The sequence below is a fragment of the Marmota marmota genome, unplaced genomic scaffold (genome assembly GCF_001458135.2).
Source record: "Marmota marmota marmota unplaced genomic scaffold, marMar, whole genome shotgun sequence".
In the NCBI taxonomy this organism is placed as follows: domain Eukaryota; kingdom Metazoa; phylum Chordata; class Mammalia; order Rodentia; family Sciuridae; genus Marmota; species Marmota marmota.
This window is the reverse complement of record NW_025999941.1, coordinates 18,194,505-18,218,459: the sequence shown is the minus strand read 5'-3', so window position 1 is coordinate 18,218,459 and position 23,955 is coordinate 18,194,505. Positions and strand designations below refer to the sequence as shown.

General features: G+C 41.9%; 1 protein-coding gene across 15 annotated transcripts in view; it reads left to right on the top strand.

Moving 5' to 3' along the window:
- Magi1 (membrane associated guanylate kinase, WW and PDZ domain containing 1) overlaps positions 1–23,955 on the top strand; it is a 612,663-nt gene that overhangs the window by 496,251 nt on the left and 92,457 nt on the right. For 7 of the 15 annotated variants that reach the window (XM_048801226.1, XM_048801230.1, XM_048801224.1 and 4 more), the window contains 4 exons: positions 3,596–3,802; positions 11,673–11,874; positions 16,872–16,954; positions 22,079–22,117. In XM_048801226.1, the coding sequence (XP_048657183.1) occupies positions 3,596–3,802; positions 11,673–11,874; positions 16,872–16,954; positions 22,079–22,117 (531 nt within the window). The remainder of the gene's footprint in view (positions 1–3,595; positions 3,803–11,672; positions 11,875–16,871; positions 16,955–22,078; positions 22,118–23,955) is intronic. The other 8 variants (XM_048801228.1, XM_048801227.1, XM_015494507.2 and 5 more) reach the window with 2 other exon arrangements.

The following is a 23,955-nucleotide window of genomic DNA, read 5'->3' as shown; positions in this document are numbered from 1 at the left end:
CAGATGGGGATGGGGTGGATACAGGGAGATGGGTATAGGGAGAGGTGGGGGCAGGAACTGTGAGATGAAGAGGGGGCCCCGTGTGCATGTGAAGGCTGAAAGAAGCCCAGTGGGGCTGTGTGCAGTGTGCACACCTGTATTCCCAGCAGCTTGGGAGGCTGAGGAGGATCATGACTTCAAAGCCAGCCTCAGTAACTTAGGGAGGCCCTAAGCAACTCAGTGTAACCTTATTTATTTCAAAATAAAATATGAAAAGGTCTGGGGATGTAACTCAGTGGTTAAATGATGTTGGGTTCAACCCCCGGCACACACCCGCGATCCCCTGCAGAAAAGTATTTTGTTTGGCTTGGTCAAGGCCAAAAATTGGGTCCTGTTAATGAAGGCCAGCAGTGCCTGCCTCCCAACCTGCTGGGATTACCGGTGTGTGCCACTATACCCAGCTACAGAAGGGAAATTTTATATAGTTCCTCTTAATAATAAGTATTTCTGTACCCAATCTTAATTTCTAGAAATAGGGAAGAGCTTTGAACAAGTGTGTTTTGTGTGTGTGTGTGTGTGTGTGTGTGTGTGTGTGTGTGTGGTCGCATTGAGGAAAAGGCCAATCATTTGTTGACTTAAGAAAGCCTTTGAACTTGAAAACTGAGGGCAGGTGCCCACTGGAAATCCACACATATTTGTCAAATTTAGGTAGAACTTTATTTTCCAGGCATTTATTTCTGTCGTGCACTGCAGATGTCAAAGACTTAATTGATTTTTTTTAAATGATTATAATTTTATGAATGTGACTTCAATTTAATGTCACTGAAACTGAGTGATAGGGTTATAAAATGGTAATTATAAAATTATGAGTAAAGAGTCCCATGCTTTGGTTACATTTTCCACTAGGTTCTTATTTTTAGACATTAGCCTTAGTTTAACATCTCACTCTAAAAATGATGTGGTGTTTTGATATATCAGTGATGGGAGGGATTGAGAATTAAATTCAGTAAGGCTTTATCTTTATCTCTCTCTCTGTCTTTTTTTTTTTTAACTCACTGTGGAGGTTGATTTCTCAATAGTAAATGGTGTTGCTTTCCTAAACACCAATAAAATAGTCTTCAGGGAATGAAAAGGTTGTATCCCTTTAACTGTAAGGTGAAGTGGATTTCTTAGTTCATATGTGCATCAATTTTTTCTTGTCTGAGGGTTGGCCCCTCAAAACATATAAGGGGTGCCTTTATTCAAGCTTTCTTCTTACTTCCTGTTCCTGCAAGTTGGAGATCTTAAAGAAGTTTTTTTGAAGAAATTGATAGATCACTTTCTATTAAAAAAAAGAAAAGTCCTAGAGATTGACCCGAATGTGCTTGCCAGATGCCTACCTGGGATCCTTCAGACTTACACATAGCCGCCTTTCAGTCTACTAGGTTTTAAAAATGTGTATGTTCAACCGGACGCGGTGGCACACGCCTGTAATCCCAGCAGCTCGGGAGGCTGAGGCAGGAGTGTCTCGAGTTCAAAGCCAGCCTCAGCAACTTAGTGAGGTCCTAAGCAACTCAGTGAGACCCTGTCTCTAAATAAAATATAAAATAGGGCTGGGGATGGGGCTCAGCATTTGAGTGTCCCAGTTCAATTCCTGGTACAAAAAAAAAAAAAAGTATATATTCAGAATTTCCTTGCTGACATGGACTGTTAAACCACTCTCAAACAAAGTCAATGTGTATATATTCATCAATTTGATAATTCAAAAATATCTTAAAGAGATATTATTAAACCCCTTCTGGAAAAAGCAGTCTTATGAGGATAGTGCTGGATAGAAACAAATGTTCATCTCTAGGTCTCATGGAGACCAACTTTTGTCTTTTGTTCTTTTTTCTATTTCTTTCTTTTTTTTTTCTTTGCCTTTTTAAGTGCTTACAAAATGTCTATGTATTGAGGTGCTTGGTTTAGCTAATGGCATTGGGCCATTGGGAACAAATACCGTACACAGGCTTTATTAGTATCTGTAATGTTTCTATGTTACTAAACATCAAATTACAAATATTGGTCAGGATTTATTGAAGGATTCAGTATTATTGTCTATCTTCCTGGCCTGATTTTGAAAGATTTAAAAGTTGAATGGATCAGTGGAATTCTAATGTTGATGTCTTTTATCATGTAGTTGCTAAATATCATCGATTATAAACTCAGCTTTTCAAATTTTGATTGTTCATGAACCTTCATGATTTTGTTCATATTGGAACAGTCTGTTATTTAATTAATGTTTTCTTTAAGAAAACTTTAACAAACACAATTTGCTTTTTGAGTTCTTTTTTTGAGATTTATATAGTGAGATTTAATTTTTTCATATTTTTTATTGCTGCATTATAGTTATAATAATAGTGATGGGATTCATTGTTACATATTTAATGGACGTGTAGATGATGTAGTATTACTTTGAAATGGGAATTTTCTTTTTTTGTGTGTGTTTTGGTTTTGGTTTTGGTTTTGGTACTGGGGATTAAACCCAGGGACACTCAACCACGGAGCCACATCCCCAGCCCTTTTTAATATTTTATTTAGAGACAGGGTCTCGCTGAGTTGCTTAGGACCTCACTAAGTTGCAGGGACTGGCTTTGAAATGGCGATCCTCCTGCCTCAGCCTCCTGAACCTCTGGAATTAAATAGGAGTTTTCAAAAAGAAACTCTTATGACTTCTACCATCACTATTATTTATTCCATTGTTTAATTTTTTTGTTGTATAAAACTGTTGTTTAAAGCTTTTTGTTAAAGATCAGTCAGCCTTTTTAAAATATTGCTGTTTTTCTTCAATTTTAAAGGCGAACTTGATTTTGCTAATCTAACTTACTCGTTAGATATTTCTATTGGAAATTAAAAATGTTTGTTCATTAAAATTAAAAAAAAAAAAGCAAAAATCCAATTCATGTACCAGTCAGGGTGCCATGGCACACTGTAGTGAGCCATAAACCAAACTTGTTGGGTAAAGGGAAGATGGGCTGTTTCTAGAGGCGTGATTGACACTTTTCTGTTAAAAGGTGGCGAGGGTTTGTTCCCACCCTGCAGGCCCCCCGAGGGTCAGGCCTGCCATTCACTTGAAGAGGCGCCACGTGGTACTCAACTGCCCTTCTTTTCAAACAGTGCCCTGGTTCCCTCTTGAAGAGGGGAGGTGACCTCAACTTTTCAGGTCTGTAAGGGTGCTGGCAGTAATGAATTTTGATTTTCTGTGAGGCTCACTCTAAATCAGATTCAAGCATTATGCTGGTGCCCATATAGCAAAAGACGACCAATTGAAATTCAAATGTAATGAAGATGGAAGTTTTTTTTGGTTTTTTGTTTTTTGGTTTTTTTTTTCTATTCAGCCCCTCCTCCTTTGTTTTTAGCTTTCATTGATTCTTTCTTTGCACCTAAACAGTGTGGCTTCTCCTCTCTTGCTCCTGCAATCACCCTAACCTAGTTGGATAAGGAAGGCGGTCTTTGCTAACCCATCCCAGAAGTGAAATGTTTCTCATTTTCCGGTTTTTATTTTATTTCATGCGCTGAGAGATCGGGATGTGAAGTCTTGCAAAAAAAAAAAAAGTATTCTTTTTGAAACATGCAAATGTGTCTCTCTATCACCTAGGAAACTATTATGGGACACCCAAACCTCCCAGCCAGCCAGTCAGTGGGAAAGTGATCACAACGGATGCCTTGCAAAGCCTTCAGTCTGGCTCCAAGCAGTCGACCCCGAAGCGCACCAAGTCCTACAATGACATGCAAAATGCTGGCATAGTCCCCGCGGAGACCGAGGAGGAGGATGATGTTCCTGAAATGAACAGTAGCTTTACAGGTAAAGGCCACATGGGGTCCCTTCGCAACCGTTGTGGCCAAGGCGAGTGGAGGTGGGAAGGCTCTCCCCAGGAAGGAGGACCAGGATGCTCTTCGCAAGAGCATTTCAGCAGCTTGCCCAGATTCCAATCCCAGCCATGCAGTGCGTGGGGAGGAGGCTGACCATCCCTCCGTCCACTTACCACGGTTCCCAGGAATATCTGAACGTCACCCAACTATCTGAAACGAGCCAGGGATAAAGGTGTGGACACAGCAATTGAGAAATATCAGCCTGGTCTTTCTCTCTTCAGGAGGATATATTTAGGCTGGGCACCTTGGCTCACGCCTGTGATCCCAGTGACTCAGGAGGCTGAGGCAGGAGGATCACAAGTTAAAAGCCAGCCTCAGCAAAAACGAGGCCCTAAGCAACTCAGTGAGACCCTGTCTCTAAATAAAATACAAAATAGGGCTGGGGATGGGGCTCAGTGGTCGAGTGTCCCTGAGTCAATCCCCAATGTGTGCCCCCCCCCACCTCCAAAAGAGGATATATTTATTTATTTATTTATTTTTTACACTTTGTTCATTGATGTTTAATTTGGCCTTGAAACATCTTTGTCATCATGAAGCGAAATATGAGAATTCGGTTGACATTAAGCTGACATTAAACTGACAGCATCCGCTTCTCTCACACTATTTTAAGTAGAGGTGTTGGAAGTATGTCTTGTGCTCAGCTAACTTATGCAGACTTTACTGCGGACCTTAAAGGGGGCAAGAAAAATACGAAAAATAAATATTCTAGGGTTCTCCCCTGTGTATGCATTCTGTATCATGTAGCAGATGTGACTGAATCCATTGTATATTTACACCTGTACTCAGAGCTGTGTGCCTAAAGCTTAGCCGTGCTGTGTGTTATGGGGGGGTTGTCTAGGACAGAGCCTAAGCTTGGGCTGTGCAGTTGAGGTATCGCACATCTCAGGTGGTACCATTTGGATGCTGGGGTATGTGGTCTTGGGTTAGAGCAGTGATCTATAGCTACTCAACCTCATTTTTCATTATGTGAGAGTTTGACCTCATGTAATAACTCAAAATGTAACAACTGCCTAAACACCTGAGTAATTTCAGCCTATAACGTGACTTAGAGAAAACCACTTCATTTTTTTCTATTTTTTCCTATATTTAAATTCTCTCTTTAATATGTTAGAACTGTAGCTATGGACAAGTTTTCCGTGGTCGGCATCCACGGTTTCCTCCGTCAGTGGCCTTTCTCTTGTCACCATACTTGGTCACTGCTTGGGTAGACTCAGCCCCAGTGCTTGGATAGACCAGTCGACCCTTGTGTTTCCCCCGTGTCACCAAGTCTGATAGAATGTTCAGGAAAAGTATTTTGTTGTTGAATACTACTACAGCCGGCATGGATCTCTCTGAGATTTTGCCATTTATTAACTGAGCTCAAAAGTCTAAATTGGTTAAGATGCCCATCATTTTTTTTTTCAATATTTTTTTAGTTATAGATGGACACAATACCTTCATTTATTTATTTTTATGTGGTGCTGAGGATCAAACCCATTGCCCCATATGTGCTGGGCAAGCGCTCCACCACTGAACCCCCATAAAATGTTTTTGATGACTTTGCTATGGCAGTAGGATAACTCACCCCTTTTGTGAGAAGTATTGGATCAACTGAAGTACTGATGTCATGGCTTGTCTGTTGATAGTTGACTATTTATGAACAAAATGCCTTAAATCATTTATCTGTGATGGGACTAGGGGAATTGTATCATTTCCAAGTTTTTCCTACTAGCTCTAAGAATTTACTTCTGTGAAAAATTTCTTTTTTTTTTTTTCCATTTAAAATGTGATAGACCAGTGGCTGACCTACAATTGCAATGTCTAGAAGAACATTTTTTTTTTTTTTTGGTACCAGGGATTGAACTCACTGAGCCACATCCCCAGTCCTTTTTTTTTTCCTTCTATAATTTTAAATTTTATTTATTTTTATGTGGTGCTGAGGATCAAACCCAGTGCCTCACATGTGCAAGGCAAGCACTCTACCACTGAGCCACCACCCCAGCACCCCCAGCCCTTTTTTTATATTTTATTAGAGTCAGGGTGTCACTGAGTTGCTTATTGCCTAAGTTGCTGAGGGTGGCCTTGAACTGGCGATCCTCCTGCCTCAGCCTCCTGAGTTGCTGGGATTACAGGTGTGCACCCCACTCCCGGAAAAATTCACCATCTTTTCTGTACACCTTTATTAAAATCATCTGATTTCATCCTTTGGGAATATTTCATCCATATGTAGTAGCCACCAACAAAATGAAAAGAGGTTATATTACATTGCTTTTAAAAACGTATAATACTTTAATGTCTTGATAGTTCAGTAAATAAGAATTGCAAGTCATGATATAACCCAAAACATAGTTGTAGTCACAGCAGTAGAAGACCTTACGGATAGGGGACAGTGAAACAGCTCTGCCAAACAAGCCTGTGGTGTCCTTTAGGGCATAAGGCCACCCTTATACACTTTTATTTGTCCTCCATTTTTGTACTAAGGTGATTTCTTGGTAGAAAGCAAGGACAAAGTTGAGGTCGTTGACCATAAATCTTGAGATGTCCCATCTCTAACCACTGCACATTTCTGTCTGTAGAAGCCACACCTTAGACCATCTGATCTCATAAAATCCTCACTTGAAATCCTGTCATGTAAAAAAGGAAATGTAGAGCCAGGCCAGTGGCCCATGCCTGTAATCCCAGTGGCCTGGGAGGCTGAGGCAGGAGGATCTCAAGTACAAAACCAGCCTCAGCAACTTAGCGAGGCCCTAAGCAACTCAAGGAGACCCTGTCTCTAAATAAAAGACAAAAAAAAAAAAAGAAATGGCTGGGCATGTGGATCCGTAGTTAAACACCCCTAAATTTAATCCCTGGTACCAAAATAAAAAAGAAAATGTGGGCCTCGGTCATGATTGCTAAAATCAGTCTGATCCTTCATTTCTGCACAAAACAGAAAGCCAGGTGACACTCCATGGTGCTCTTCAGGTGCCTGTCTTGGCACTAAGAAGGCCAATAGGATGATTTAGACAGGACCTAGACTGCAGTGTGGCCCCGTGGTAGGGGGTAGGCCTTGCAGGGATGGCAGAGGCCTTGGCTTCTGTCCCTAGCAGCCCATCCCCCACCTGACCCCTCACCGACCACCCCACCCCCCAAAAAAAGAAATGGAAAGAGGAGTAGTTTTGAGCTATACCTGTGACGGTGCATCTCAATAGTAGGGAGCGTGTTAAATGAACGTCCCTCACAAAATAAAAGTGACACCAGCTGACATTGTATCATACCATAAACTCATACTAATTCTTTTCTTTTCTTATTTTTTTTTTAGTTGTAGTTGGCACGATTACTTTTATTTTATTTATTTTTATGTGGTGCTGAGGACTGAACCCAGTGCCTCCCCCATGTTAGGCAAGTCCCCTACCACTGAGCCCCAGCCCCAGCCCCTCATACTGATTCCTTTGAAGAATTCATACTCCCCAGTTACATATCATACATGTGTGTGAAAGTAGGTGGGTCGAAGCATTTTGCATTCTGAACAATTCTCAATAGCAATCTACCAGCCGTTTTGTGCATAGGGTGACATTAGCATAATGGGGTGTTGGCTCTGGTTGGGCCAGCGATGATAAAGGTATGAGAATCATATCTAAGTGTAGAAATACTGTGGACCTGTTCAAAATGATACCTATCAGGATATTTTAAACAACATGCTGCTGTTTCCTGCTGGGCGCGGTGGTACATGCCTGTAGTCCCATTGACTCCAGAGGCCGAGGCAGGAGGATCGTGAGTTCAAAGCCAGCCTCAGCAACTTAGCGAGGCCCTCAGCAACTCAGTGAGACCCTGTCTCTAAATAAAATATAAAAAAGGGCTGGGGATGGGGCTCAGGGGTTCAGTGCCCCTGGGTTCAATCCTCAGTACTAAAATAAATACGTATAAGAGCTAATGTTGGGCTGGGGTTGTGGCTCAGTGGTAGAGTGCTCGCCTAGCAGGTGTGAGGCCCTGGGTTCAATCCTCAGCACCATATAAAGATAAGCAGATAAACAAATTGTGTCCATCTATCATTAAAAAATATTTAAAAAAAAAAAAAAGCTAATGTTTCTCTGGTACAATGTGGCAGACATTTTCCAAAGCTCTTTATGTGCACGCCAGGGAAGTCAAGTAGTTTCCCCAGTGTTCTAATGTTATAATGAGGGAGTGTCAGAGGGTCCTCCTCCAGAACCTGTGTGCACATCCAGTGTGCTTTTTTGTGTTTTAAATTAACCTTATCAGACCTTAAAGATTTTGACTGATTTTTGCGCAGTGGAAGAGGCACATAGATCTAAAACTATCTACAAGTTTAAGATAAGCCTCAGGAGTGTTCTTAAAGTCACTTCCAACAGTCTGGGGCCAGGCAGGGAGACAGAAAGAAGAAAATGCTTAGAAACTCCTGATTTACTATTAATAACAATGGCATTTGAAGTTCACCTAATGGTTTACATACCATTTTCACATGTATCTGGTGAACCTCCTGGTTATCTTGAGAGAGAAGCCACTCAAGTACCTCCTCTGCAGCTCGCGGGTGAGGACATTGAGTGAGAGTGCGTGTCACACCACCATAGGACGTGAGCCCAGGCTTTCTGGGTCCCATCTAGACTCCTCCCACCGTCCATTCTGCCTGACTCCTTGCATTCATTCATTGGCAACCTTGGGTTAGATAATGATAGTGGTGCTCCCAAATATTTCATGAATCAAAGATTTTTTTGCGGGGGGACGGCTACCACAGATCGAACTCAGGGGCACTTGACCACCGAGCTGCATCCACACCCTATTTTGTATTTTATTTAGAGACAGGGTCTCACTGAGTTGCTTAATGCCTTGCCTTTTGCTGAGGCTGGCTTTGAACTTGCGATCCTCCTGCCTCAGCCTCCAGAGCTGCTGGGATGACAGGCATGCGCCACCGCACCTGGCTAAGATTTTTTTAATCCAAGCATGTATCAAAGTCAAAGCCATTACCTAGGCTATGGATTTTTTTTTTTATTAGTTGTAGATGGACACCATATCTTTATCTTATTCATTTATTTTTATGTGGTGCTGAGGATCCATCCCAGGGCCTCATGCATGAGAGACAAGGGCTCTACCACTGAGCCACAACCCGGCCCCAAGGTTATGGATTCTTGAGTCTGTCCTGTGTGTACTCGAACCTTATTTTTGTGCTTTCCATTTTCCATCAGAGAATGAGATTTTTTGTTCTCTTTTTTTCCCCCACATTTTTTACAAGTGCATTATAGTTGCACATAATGATGGGATTTGTTGTCACATACTCTACATGCACACAGCATAACAGTATAATTTGACCAATGTCACTCCCCAGCACTCTCCCCCCTACATCCGCCCCCTACCTTTGAGTTTCTGAGTTTGGCTTATTTCACTGAGCATGATATTCTCCCTTTCCATCCATTTACCAGCAAAAGCCATAATTTTGGCCATGGCTTCCAGAACATGACAACTTCAAGCCCCAGCCAAAGTTAGAACTTTGCACACAAGTAACATTCCATTACATTCATTGGAGACTTCTTTGTATCCCTCTCCTCAGACTATACTGCTTGTGTCTCCTGAATCTCCATCACCAGGATGCTTTACAAAAGCCGATTTTGGAAACAAATCCCAAACCTCTTCTCTGGAGTAGGGAGGCGGAAATATGCACTTTCATAGGCTCTCCAGGGGATTCTTGTGTACTCTTCAGGGTGAAAAGTGTGCCCTGGAGAAGGTACATCAGAAATGAGTGAGTGTAGGTTGGCTTCTACAGAATTACGGGTGGGGTCTTTTCATCATTGCTAGGCTTTGGATTTATTTTGTTGTTGATAGTAGTCTCAAAAGGTTTCTTCTGTTTTGGTCTAATTTCCTTCTTGTTCATTCAAATTATAGTTGTCCTATTAAATCTGCACTCTTTTCATGCAAGTTGTAAAACCCATTCATACTGGTGCAGGCAGGAAGGTGTGACTTGGTGGGGGAACCAGGCGGTTGAAGAGGACAGGGGTAACCTTGACTCCAGACGTGGATCAAAGGCTCAATCCTGGATCTTAGAGAGCATTCTCCCTTTCATCTCTGCTCCCCTCCGAGTGGGTTTCACTCTTCAGTAGGTACTGCCTACAATGGGAATGTGGCCACCAGCTTCAGAACCTGTCAGTTAAATAAGCCCAGCATCCAGAGGCTGACGGTTCTGGCAGAACTTCCCTATGTCCCCTTCATTGGTCCACCCTGGATCCAGCATGTGTTCCTGAACTTGACCATCAAATGCCAAAACAAAGGGTTGGGGTGGTGGCTCAGTGGTAGAGCATTTGCCTAGCACAGGTGAGGCACTGGGTTCAATCCTCAGCACCACACACACAAAAATAAACAAAATAGAGGTATTGTTTCCATTCTACCAAAAAAAAAAAAAAATGATACAGTACTCCTAATTGAAAAGAGTGTAGCTTGGAGCCAGGAGGAGGTTGATAGGTTTATATCAGTTTTCTTGGGCTACGTGGGCTAGGGCATGGATTTGGGGCAGGTGTGGTTGTTTTGGAGACTCTTCGTTCCCAGGGGTCCCCTGGGGAGCCCTCATCACAGACAGCTTTGAAAGCAGTCCTTTATTATTCTTCAGTTTGCTTTTGCAATCAAAGCAGGAATGTCTATCAGAGAATAACCGCGGGAGATAGAAAATCGCTACATCCCCTGATGATTATGTCGTCAAGGCCCACGGAGATTGACATTTCCTATCATCAGCTTCTATAAAAATTCAGCCCCAGAGTGTCCACAGTGCTGTTTGTGGACACTTGGATGACATCACCCTGGATAGGGCTAGTTAATCAGAAGCAAGGACACTCACGCACTGAGAGCCTTCTTTGGAGACCCATGTCCCAGCAGTCCACCTACACGCCACCCCGCAGGGGGTAAGCTGTCTTGGTTTTCACAGGAACAGCCTCTTGGGTTTTCTAAAAGAGGCTCCATTCTGACTCACTGGTATAGCTGTCTCCATATCCTAAACTTTTATATACGTTCCAGCTTAATGTGTCAGCTGTGATCTTTGCCAGCAGCTACCCAAAAAAGTGTTTTAGATAACTTTTATAAAAAAGCCACCGGATCTGTGTGTTTTCAGCATGAACTTTTTTTTTTTTTTTCAAGTCACAAGCCAAATAGTACCCACGGAAGGAGCGTGTGTCTTAGTCATGTTTTGATCTTCTTGGTTTAAGAGTCTTTCGGGTCTAAGTTATTAATTGGCTTCTTCTCTGGCATTTCTGAGATGGTGAGTGATGTATTATCTGCCATGTTTTTCTCCTCTTCTTTTTTTTTGGTACTGTGGGTTGAAGTTAGTTAGGGTCCCTTAACCGCTGAGCCACATTCTCGGCCCTTTTTATGTTTTATTTAGAGACAGGGTCTCACGGAGTTGCTTAGAGCCTCACTAAGTTGCTGAGGCTGGCTTTGATCTTGCCATCCTCCTGCCTCAGCCTCTCAAGCCTCTGGGATGACAGGTGTGCACCACCACGCCCAGCTCCTCTTTCTTAATAAGTAAAATAAATTCTGTTGGGGTGTATGTGTACATGGGTATGTGCGTGTGCATGTGTGTGTGTCGAATTTAGGGCCTCAAATCTGTTAGTGACATGCTCCTGGGGTCCGACACTGAGCCACACCTCTCAGGAGTGGTCACTCGAATGCTATCTAACATTTGTTAAAGCAAAACAGAAATCGTAGTTAATGGCCATCGATCAGAGAAGGGTGAGGGCTAAGAAGAGAGATGTGCACAGTGTCTCATAACCCAACCTTGTGTTCTGATGATGAGTGTGTTCGTGCTTACTCTCTCTCTCTCTCTCTCTCCCCACCACCTGACCCAACAGCCGATTCTGGGGACCAGGACGAGCACCCTCTCCAAGAAGCAGCTCTTGCGCCTGTGGATAGTAGCCTCGTTGCTGCTCCCATCACGGACCCTTCTCAGAAGTTCCCTCAGCACCTACCTCTTTCCGCAGAGGATAATTTAGGTCCTCTGCCTCAAAACTGGGAGATGGCCTATACCGAAAATGGAGAAGTCTACTTTATAGAGTAACGTATACCATTCTTTCCACCTCCACCTCACCCTCTCTTTATTCTCCTACCCTCTCCCTGGGAAGCTGCAGATATAAATTAAATCGAAATTGCTCTTAACTGATGTTATTGTTTTATACGACTTAACAACTTTTCATATGAAAAATAAGATAGCTGTTTAGTGTTTTAGTCTGCTTTTTCACTCTTTTGATTGAAAGACCCAACTTTTATAATTGTAGAGGAGGAAAAGTTTATCTGGGGGCTCAGGGTTTCAGAGGTCTCCGTCCACAGACAGCAGGCTCCACTCCTCGGGGCTCAAGGGGAGGCAGGACATCATGGAGGAAGAGTGTGGTGGAGGGATGCAGCTCACATGGTGATCAGGAAGCAGAGGGAGACTCCACTCTCCAGAGACAAATAGAGACCCCAAAGCCACGCCCCCAATGCCCCCTCCTCCAGCCACACCCACCTGCCTCCAGCCACCACCCAGTTAATCCCATCAGGGATCCATTCACTGGTTGGGTTAAGGCTCTCACCACCCAGTCATGTCTCCTCTGGACCTTCCTGCACCGTCTCACATGTGAGCTTTTGGGGGACACCTCACATCCACATCACAACAGAAGTAGAACACATTTTTCAGATACTAAAAGAAAAGAGAGTCTTTTGCACCTAGTGGGAATATCCTACATCCTACAGAATGAAGGGAATCACGCCTCAGATGAAGACCTGTCACCGTGGGCTGCTCTCCATGAGTGGCTAAAGAATATTTCTAAAACAAAAGAGAATTCTAAAAAAAAATACTCTTGGAACATGGAATAGAAGAACTAACAATGGAAAAATCAAAAATATAAGTAAATTTGATACATTTTTCTTCAACTCTTGGATTTTCTTAATTAAATTTGAAGATTACAGCAAAAGTAACACTCCTTAATTTTTTTTCTAAATGTATGTAGAAAAACCCATTTTAGACATTTTATTATTGTTGATTGTGGTGTTGAGAGTGGTCCCCAGGACCTTATGCATGGTAGGCAAGCTCTACCACAGAGATATCAGCCAATGGTGTAGTTCCCAAGCCCAAGACAATTTTATTATAAATGAGGGCAGAAAAAGGAATATAGTGGAGAAAAGATTTATATACTTTAATCAAACTAGGGTAATATAATAACAGTAGATTGTGATAAGATATACACACATACACTTAAATATGTATATAAGTATATGTATATCTAAGTGTGTACATATAGTGTAATATAGTATATCTTATTACTTAGATTATGGTAAGATATGTTAATATTTATATATAATCTAATGTACATATAATGTCCAACCTGAAGCAACCATTTAAAGAGTTTTAAAAAGAAATATAGCTGGGCACAGTGGTGCATTCCTATAATCCCAGAGGCTTGGGAGGCTGAGGCAAGAGGATCACAAGTTCAAAGCCAGCCTCAGCAACTTAGTGAGCCCCTAATCAACTCATTGAGACCCTGTCTCTAAAATTAAAAAAAGGGCTGGGGATGAGGCTCAGGGGTTGAGAACCCCTGGGTTCAATCCCTGGAATGAAAAACAACAACCAAAAAAAGAAAGAAAGAAAGAAAATGTACTTAGAATATTATAAATAAATAAAAGTGGAACTCCAAAGTCAATTAAACCACAGGAAGCCTGGAAAAATAAAACAAAGTGGAAGACTTAAGGCATAACATCATGAATATTTATATTAATTAAACTAAATACATCAGTTAAAAGAATCACAAAGTGGATTAAAAAACACTACCCAATTATAGGCTGACTATAAACATTTATTCTGGGTATTAACAGTTTGTGTTGAAAGAAAAGAGAAAAATGGGTCTTACAGAGTTGCCATATTAATATCAGATAAAGTAGGAAATTTTCCAAAGTTTTTGGAAGGAAATAATATATTTCTAAAGAGCCCGTGAGTCAAAAAGGAAATCTCAAGAGAAACAAGCTAAGCCAATGATGAGAGGTAAATTTATAGCAGTAAGCACATCTATTAGAAATGAGGAGCAAAATCAACAATCTATACTCTTATCTCAGGAACCTAGAACAAGAAAAGTAAATCAAAATAAGCAAATGAAAGGCCATAATATAGAGAGAAATCAATGCCATTGAAAACAGAAAACCAAGGGGAAATCAAGGAATCAAACAACTCATTCTTCAAAATATTTACAAAAGCAGAATTTCTAGCAAGAATGTCAAACAAGGACTGGGGCGGTGGCTGAGGGGGTAGAGCACTGGCCTAGCATGTGTGAGGCACTGGGTTTGATTCGCAGCACTGCATATATGAGTAAAATAAAGGTCCATCAATAACTAAAAATATATATTTAAACATGGAATTTTTTTATTTTAAAAAAAAGGAATTCCAAATAATGAGATACAAAAATCCTTAATGTTAGAAAGGAAAGAGAGGACCACTCAGACCCTGAAGATATCCAATAAATAAGAGGGTTCCACCAACAAACCTACCCACATACATTTAACAACTTAGATGAAATGGAGCCGTTCCTCAAGAAGCGCACACCACTGCAGCAAAAATAATATGAAACAGGTCATTCCAATAGCTCTCCAACTCTGAAGAAAAGTGAATCTGCAGTTTTGAAACTCCTGAAAAAGAAATCTTAGGCCCAGATTGTTTCCTTGGAGAATTCCACTAATCCTATAAAGAAAAATGAACCACATTTCTACACAGTTTCTTCCAGAAAAGAGAAGGGGGAAGAAGCCTTCCTAATTATTTTTGTGAAACTGCTATTTCTCTGACTCTAAAGCTCAACAAAGAAGTAGGAAAAAAATATATATGTACAAAAATCCTTAACAAGTATCAGCCAACAATATTTAGTAAGATACGTTGTACCTGCCCAGCGTAGTGGTGCAAGCCTATAATCCCAGCAGCCCGGGAAGCTGAGGCAGGAGGATCGTGAGTTCAAAGCCAGCCTCAGCAATGGTGAGGCAACAAGCAACTCAGTGAGACCCTGTCTCTAAATAAAATACAAAATAGGGCTGGGGATGTGGCTAGGTAGCTGAGTGCCCCCTGAGTTCAATCCGCGGTACCCTCTACCCCTGGCCGCCACCAAACAAAAAAAGACACATTGTTCCTATGACCAGTAGAAGTTGTTATAATATGTAGGGCTGGGTCAGTAGCATGTGTAAAGCCAAGTGATCCTCAGTAAAAATGAAATGAAATAAAACGCACACTATATTTTAATAGTCTAAAGAAAAAAAATCAAATTATCACATTAACACAGAAAAAACATTTACAACACTGAGTATTCATAAGAAAACTTATCAGTAAATTAATAGTGGAATTTTCTTGATTTGATTAAAAGCATATATGAAAAATCTATAGTCACCATTATACTTAATAGTGAAAGAAGAAATACTTCCTGCATGTTTAAGAACAAGCCAAGGATTTCAGCACTCATCACTCTTATTCAAAATCATACTGAAGAGGGTCCCAGGTTGGGGCTCAGTGGTAGAGTGCTTGCCTAGCATGTGTGGGGCACTGGGTTTATCCTTAGCACCACATACAAATAAATAAGTAAAATAAAGGTATTGTGTCTGTCTACAACTAAAAATAAAAAAAATTTAAAAATCATACCTAACCTCTAGCCAGTTTTATAAGCCAAGGAAAGCCAATGAGATTACAAAGGAAGAAACAAAACTGACCCTCTCTATGGATCGCAGGATTAGGAAGAGAATTATAGAACACTGTACTCAGAAAGATTCTTTCAGTTCACCACAGTTGCAAGATAAAAGGTCATATGAGTATTAATTTTATGTCTACATCCTAGCAATACTTAGACACCCCCCATCCTTTCAGATCTATAGCCTAAACTTCCAACTTCAAAAAAAATTGAGATTGCTGCCTAAACATTTAAAAAAAATAAAGAAAGAAAGAAAAGAAAAGGAAAATTTTTGAATTTCTTGTTTTCTTTTGTGGTTTGTAGCCAGAACTATTAGACTTGTCCTACCACTTAGCTGCACAATACTGGGTCCTCAAACAGAACGCTCCTTGCTCTGCTTTGGGAAACACAAAGGCAGACTTCTTCCAACTGTGCTGGTGACTTTTTTTTTTTTTTTTTTTTTTTTGGGAACCAGGGATTGAACCCAGGGTCCCTTAACCACTGAGCCCCATCCGTAGCCCTTTTTATATTTTTCTTAGAGACAGGGTCTTTCTGAGTTGCTTAGGCCCTTGCCAAATTGCTGAGGCTGACTTTGAATTCCTCCTGCCTCAGCCTCCCCATTGCTGGGGGATTACAGGCCTGTGCCACCACACCCAGCTGGTGAGGTCTCTAATATGAGTGAAAGCCAGTGTCCTTGAGAATGTGTCTGTCCTTTCAGCTGTTGAAGGCCCTGATCACTGTTGAAAGACATCATGCATGGCTGGGCTTGGACCCTCCAGAAGGTGCTGGGGCAGCATGTTTAGCGTCTCCACACTTTGTCTGGGTGGCCCAGGTTCTATTTACAATGGCTAATTAGGGGTTGCCTTCCGTGTTTTGAGAACCTGATTTAGGATGCTGTCACGACTCATGTGTACTCGTGGGTTTGAGCCCCTTGTGTGAATTGCGGTCATTTCACACAGTCGTGGGGGTGCTCAGGAGTGAAGTAGCAGACTTCTCTGTGAATTCCAGCATCCAAGATTTAAGTCAGAGACACATTTAAAATAAATTAGAAATTGCTCTTTGGCAAATGTGAAGGCTAATAGGGTAAGTCTAGACAGTTACCAAGGCGAGCCATTGGTAACTCGTTTTTCAAACTGAAGCTGGTATTACATTTTCAGCTTGCAGTAATTGAATGATTGGAGCTCAGGCAGGGAAAGTGCCTCCTTGAGATTCTCCCCCGAATGATTTTATCACTTCAAACTTCTGGTGTGAGTTTGCTGATGAAAAGGATCTTTGTTTTGGTTGAAGAGCAAATAGTCAAGCGTGGGTACTTCTTCTGTCGTTGGACTTTTTTCTTAACCCCATTTTAAAATGAATTTCTTTGCTTTCATTTGTGAATTGCAGCCATAACACAAAAACAACGTCTTGGTTAGACCCTCGGTGCCTGAACAAACAGCAGAAGCCTCTAGAAGAGTGTGAAGATGATGGTAAGTTCTCAGAAGATTTGGCTCAGGTGAATTGGGGGCCTGTTCACAAGAGCAGACTTGAAAGAGTGATCCAAAGGTCCAGTGTGGTTTGTTTGTTTTTGGTACCAGGGATTGAGCCCAAGGGTGCTCAACCACTGAGCCACATCCGCAGTCCCCTTTGTATTATATTTAGAGACAGGGTCTCACTGAGTTGCTTAGGATCTCACTAAGTTGCTGAGGCTGGCTTTGAACTTGCAATCCTCCTGCCTCAGCCTCCAAGCCACTGGGATTACAGCCACCACTCCCAGCTTCAGTCTGTTTTTAATATCGAGCTTTGAAAAGGTAATTCAGTTTTGAAATTGAGGACAGTAGCACGTGCCTATAACCCCAGCTACTCAGGAGACAAGAGGCAGGAGAATCGCAAGTTCCAAACCAGTCTGGGCAACTTAGTAAGCCCCTGTTACAAAATAACATCTTTAAAAAGTGCTGATAGCTCAGTGGTATAACTCTTGCTTAACATGCATAAGGCCCTGGGTTAATAAGTTAATGCAATTTCTAGGAAATGCCCTGAGTTTACCAAAACAGGAGGAAATTGAGTAGGTTTGTTTTTTGTTTTGTTTAAACAACAATCCTTTATATACAAAGGAGGTGTACTGTCTTATCTCCACTGGAAACAGAACCTCAGTTCAGCCAGAAACAAAGGTACCCAATGAGGTATCTGCACTGGATACCTCCTATGCTGGCAGATACCTCCTCTGCCTTCAGGGGGCCTGGTAAAGACTTCAGAAATTCTCTGAGCATATAGACACCTGCGGTGCTACTGGACCATCACCCTATGTTACAAAAATCTTAGGGGAAAAAATCAGGAGCTCTGTGGGTGCTCCTTGTTTGATAATTCTGTTATTTCCCCAATTTGGGGGGGGGGGGAGGAGAGCAGATTTTGATATGCTTGGGCATTTCCACGTGACTTAGGATGAACCCATACTGTCTGCAAAGTGTGTCCTCTGAGAAAGAGGCTGAGATGTTACTTACAGCCTCCAATCTCACTGCTCATCTTAGGATCAAAGTAACTGCCTGTGAAAGTTTTCATTGAAAAAGTTTGTTTCAAAACTTTGGGGTTTATAATTACTTCTCCAAAATGAAGAAAAAAAAATTAAGACACAGCAAATTTGTACCCTTTTTAGCAGTACTCAGAAATGTCTCACGAGCTCTACCAAAATTGCTTTTTGTTGTGGACTTTTTGAAAGGGAAATGGTTTTGTTCCTCATTATTCAATTCTGGCATTTGCATTAGCAGTATAATTATTCAGCACATATTTTTCCGTAAGACAACAGAACTATTAATTCATTCTATAGTGCAGAATTGTTGTGTATATAAATCTGAGGTTTGTTTGAAAATGCAAGCCAGTATTTTAAAGGATGCATCTTGTCGAAAACTTGTGCTCCAAGATCTTCCCATTATACATGGTTTGCAGATTCCCTGGAATGAACATGGAATTTTATATTCAGGTTTATCTCAGTGACTTCAAATGGAAATGCATGTCCTGCTAACCTAGGCATGAGCGACTTGCTTATTTTGTTATTTAGTTCCATTCCTGAAGGAGTGGTGCAAGTCTGATCAGTTCTGTTATCATTTTTTTTTTCATGCTCTGGGGACAATAGAATGTCCTTCTTATTTAAAGATTCTGTTTAGTATAGAATAGTTAAGTGACTAATTTTCAAAGATTAGAACATAAGACATGTTCAACTGTGAAACTTCATGGAACCACAGCTGATCTGTATTTGAAGACTGATGATTTTGAAGGCCATTTACGACTCTATGTAGGGTTTTTAATGACAGAATGCATTGTAGCTACAGTGGGATTGTAGAAAATGCCTCTTAATATAATTTTAATGACTGCAAGAGCTTTTACTGAGGAAAAAAAAAAAAAAACTATTAGTGGAATAAAGTACTGAGAAGAGTCCCTGAACAGTTTCGTTATTGGTAATTTTTAACTCTTAGAATTCTTACCATTTCATAAATTAATGTAATTTCCTTTAGCCCAAGTGTGTATCCCTAGCACATGCAGTTAGCTTCACAACTCCACTTTCAGCATTAGACTTTATATATTCTATTTCTACTATAAATAGATATGTTTGTGTGTCTGTGCCTACAAACCTTACAACTGCGTCATCCGAGGATGATGAATTTTGTTTTGCTTCTTCTCTTGCCAGTGAACATCAGGCTGCCTTGGGTGCTTGTTTAGATATTTGCTGTTTATATGTTATTACTTGTAACCATTATTGGTTACAAATGTTTCTACTCTCTGCAGTATAGCTGCCATGCTATGGTATGCCTTCATACTTAATCATGGTGAAGGTTTAACGTTTTTCCATTTTGAGTGTGGGATTTTGATCTTTGGTGTATTAATTACTCCTTTGGTCCTTGCTCTCTGCAGCTAGTTCTCATAGAAACAAACCTCCAACCTTGCCTTTGAGCTCGGGGCTAGGGTTTTAATCTGCCTGATTGATAATGCCAACTGGTGGTCTCAAAGAGACTTCAGACTCAGCCTGATTATAACCAAACTAATGATCTTGCCTCCCTCCCACCTCCCCACACACATGAGACCTGTCATAAGAGTTCGCCATCTCAGTTGAATGAAAATTCATGCATACCAAAGAGTCCTACTGATCGGGCACAGTGGTGCACCGTAATCCCTGCTATTCCGGGGGCTGAGGCAGGGGAAGCCCAAGGTCAAAGCCGTGGTCATCCTGGACAAGTTAGATCCTGTCTCAAAAAGAGCTGGGGGTGGAACTCTGGGGTCGAATGCCCCTGGGTTCAATCCCTAGTACCACAAATAAAGAAAAAAAAAGGGGAAAGAAAGGGTCCTATTGAGTGGCCACCTTTCTTTGCACCCATTTCTAGTCTGTGAACCAGCTAAATTCACTCTTCCCCTACGTATTTCTGAAGTCCATTCCCTAATTCTTCACCTCCTCTGCCATTCCTAGCACACCTTTCTTTCTTAGGCTGAACCCAGAGCAGGTTTTGAAAATGTAACTGTGCCGATGCTGTCCCCGTCCCTGAGCACCCTCAGGCCCTATGTTCGTTCGGTGGCCTCCCAGTCTGCCCTGCGAGTGCCTGGTCCCCAGGTTGCTTTCTCTGAGCCCCATGTGGTTCAGCTCCATCCAGGCTCTCTGCCCTTGTCCCCACCAGTCCTAAGTCCCTGCCCCTGGTAGGTAGGTGTGCACTTCTGTTCTCAGACTGCTCCTTCTCGTCACAGATGGTTATCCAGAACCTACTCTATGCCAGAATGCTCTTCCACCCTTCAGGGGTATCCGTGAGTGCAACGGACGGAAAGTCTGGCTTTCATAGCCACATCAGTTCCAGGCATTTCCCACCTAAATTTGGCATATCCTTCAGATCATAGCTCAGAGACTCTCTCCACGATCCGTCCACTCTTGTGTGTATCTCATGCTAGAGACCTTTTTTTTTTTTTAAGTTGTAGATGGACACCATATCTTTTAGTGATTGATCAATTGATTGATTGATATGTGACACTGAGGATCGAACCCAGTGCCTCACACATGCCACACACGTGCTCCACCGCTGAGCCACAACCCCGGGCCCTCGCTCTAGAGATATTACCATAGTTTTAATTTTGGTTTTAATTTTGTCTCCTCTTCTCAAAGGGTAGACACATTTTCCGGCTTATTGTGATATCTCTGCCACCCACCATGATGACTGGCACATGGTAGGTCCTTGTAAATTATACTGAAAGAAATGAATGAATGCTCCCAAAGATGGATAATATCCAGATGGGCATGTTCACAAATGATATTTTTTTTTTTTTTTTTTATAACTCATCACCAGTTGAAACTCACTGATGATAACCGGCTAGTTTCTTAAGTCAAATGCTTACAAGGTATTTTTTTGTTTGTTTCTTTGTTTGTTGGGGGGTACCAGGGATTAAACTCAGGGGCACTCAACCACTGAGCCCCATCCCCAGCCCTATTTTGTATTTTATTGAGAGACAGGGTCTCACTGAGTTGCTGAGGGCCTCGCTAAGTTGCTGAGGCTGGCTTTGAACTCAGCCTCCAGAGCTGCTGGGATTATAGGCGTGCACCACAAGGTGTTTAAATTCCTGTTTGTTCCTTAATAATGGATCCACTCATTCATTCATTCATTCATTCAAGAAATATTTGTTACCTAACATGTACCAGGAAACTCCCCTGGGCACTGAGCATGCCCTAGTAGTGAGAATAGACTCAACCTCTGTTGTCCCCATTTGGAACTTCCAGCAGAGGGGACAGCCACCTACATTGCAGTTGGGCCAACTTTATGTGTGAAAGGACTTTTGTGTGCTCTGCTGTGATGTCAGTAATAAAGCGTTTTATTGTCAGCATGAGGAGGTGTGGAATGGAAAGGATTTTACTCATTTTGCTTGCTGAAGTCAGTGAGAACATTTCACCTGTACTATTTCTGAATCATTTGACTTTTCAGACTTTTCTAGAAAGAAACACCCCACCCGGTAGACTCTGCCTCCCCACGCTCCTTCAGGGCATTCATCAAGCATCCCTTCCTGGGTGTGTTTCTCATCATGACTTAATTCATCTTTCTCTCCTCTTTGAAAGACTCTGAACTCATTGTACCCCCTGCTCTCTGAGTGCCACCTCCCCGTCCCTTTTCAAGCAGCCGTATTACTTATAAGTTAAGTAATTATTTAATTGTGCGTTTAATTGCCTCACTGATGAGTGGATTATTGGAGGATTAAAAGGACTCATATTGAAAAGTCTCACAGCTTTGTTGGCGGCAAATAAGGTCTGTAATAAGTGACTTCCCACTTAGGAACGTTGAGACCGCAAAGGTGTATTTCATCTTTTACAACCAATCAAGCCCTATTTTGGCATGCGAGGAAATGAGCCGCGTAATTATTTTGCCAATATCAGCTCTTACTGTTCTGTGATTCACGTTGAGGTCACACTTTCTGGCCAAGCCAATGAAATGAGCCACGGTGCAGGTAAGGACACAATCAAGTGATGGAGTTGCTGCTGTTATTTTTTTGTTTTGTTTTGTTTTTTAATTTTCTGTGGGGAGCTTCCGTCTTGGTGTTGGTGTCTGAATTTTTCTTTCTCTCTTTTCTGTCTCATTCCTGCTATTCCTTTGGAGAAGAAGGGGTACACACCGAGGAGCTGGACAGTGAACTAGGTAAACCCTCTGCTTGCCTGCCTGCCTGCCTGCAGCTGATGTCGCATGATTGATTACCCTGCATGATTTCATAAACTGCATGTTCTGTTTTTTTTTTTTTTTTTTGGTACCAGGGATTGAACTCGGGGGCCCTCGACCGCTGAGCCCCATCCCCAGCCCTATTTTGTATTTTATTTAGAGACAGGGTCTCACTGAATTGCTTAGGGGCTTTCTAAGTTGCTGAGGCTGGCTTTGAACTCACCATCCTCCTGCCTCAGCCTCTCGAGCTGCAGGGATGACAGGCGTGCACCACTGCGCCTGGCCAAGGCTTTTGTTTTTAAGGATGTTTAATGCTTTGTCCTCTGATCATCGTGGTAGGAATGGCTTAAGATTCAACGCTAAATTTCTTTAAAAAGAAGATGAAGAAGTCATCAATTTAGTGATTATATAATTGAAAAAGACAGGGCTAGGTTTTCCATATACAAAACAATTGTGTTGATCATTTGTGGAACCAATTTCAATCCCTCTTGCTACCTGAATGCTCTCTGTGAGTGGCCACTGGGGATCACACAGCTGTGCGCAGAGCAACCTTAGTTGCTTCTATGGAAGTTCAGATGGTAAAATTTCCAGAAGGAGCTTTCCGTGTTTCTCCCTGGGCCACTGTGATGGCCTTAAAGACCTCTAAAAGATGAGTTTTAATGGTGCATGATTCCCTTCTCCTAGTCACAGCCGGAATTCTGGGAGGTGGGTGGTGCAGGGATGGAGGCGTCTCTGTGGTCTGACCAGACTGCCTGGCTCCCCTGCTTACTGCCTCTGTGACCTCAGCCGATATCCAGAATTGCCCATTACCTGACCCCACTTCTGTTTGCTTCCTTTTTATCAAAATGTATAAATTGGGGCTGAAAGAAGAGCTCTTGGAGATTTACTGAAAATGCATTTCTATATATGTCACTGTGATCAACTCATGGGCGCTATTGCTAGTTTTATTATCATCTAATTCTCATGGGATTTATCAATACTTCTTACAGCATTTTTTTCCTTTTAATGAAAGTCAAGGAAGGAGTGTGTTCTGTCCTGCAGAAGTAGCCTGGATGTGTTTTAGTCTTGTTTTGTTTTTTAGTTAGTTTCTTTTTTTTTTTTTTAATTGTACCAGGAATTGAACCCAGGGGCACTCAACCACGGAGCCCCATCCCCAGCCCTATTTTGTATTTTATTGAGAGACAGGGTCTCACTGAGTTGCTTAGGGCCTCACTAGTTGCTGAGGCTGGCTTTGAACTTATGATTCTCCTGCCTCAGCCTCCTGAGCCCCTGGTATGACAGGCATGCACCACCGCGCCTGGTCTAGACGTGTTCTTTTAGGCAGGGTAGCAGCATGGCCCTTGGATTTTGCCTGCTTCTGTACCGTGTAACTCCTGGTCTGTGCACATGTGCAGACACACCCTTGGTCTTTTCTGTTGCATGTACCCTGGAGTCTGTTGACAAGCTCTCGGCCCATTTTCTCAATGAAAGGGTCCTAATTTCAAACAAAAGCATCGGTCAGGATTTCAGTGAATGGTGTGCCAAGGAAACCGCATTCTCTATAATCTGCCCCGAGTGGTACAGGCGGATGGCTGAGGTGCTGGACACAGACCATTTGGTTTTGAAGTTGTCATTTCTTTTTTTCTAAAATTTTTTATTGTTGGCTGTTCAAAACATTACATAGTTCTTGATATATCATATTTCACACTTTGATTCAAGTGGGTTATGAGCTCCCATTTTTACCCCATATACAGATTGCAGAATCACATCAGTTACACATCCATTGATTTACATATTGCCATACTAGTGTCTGTTGTGTTCTGCTGCCTTTCCTATCCTCT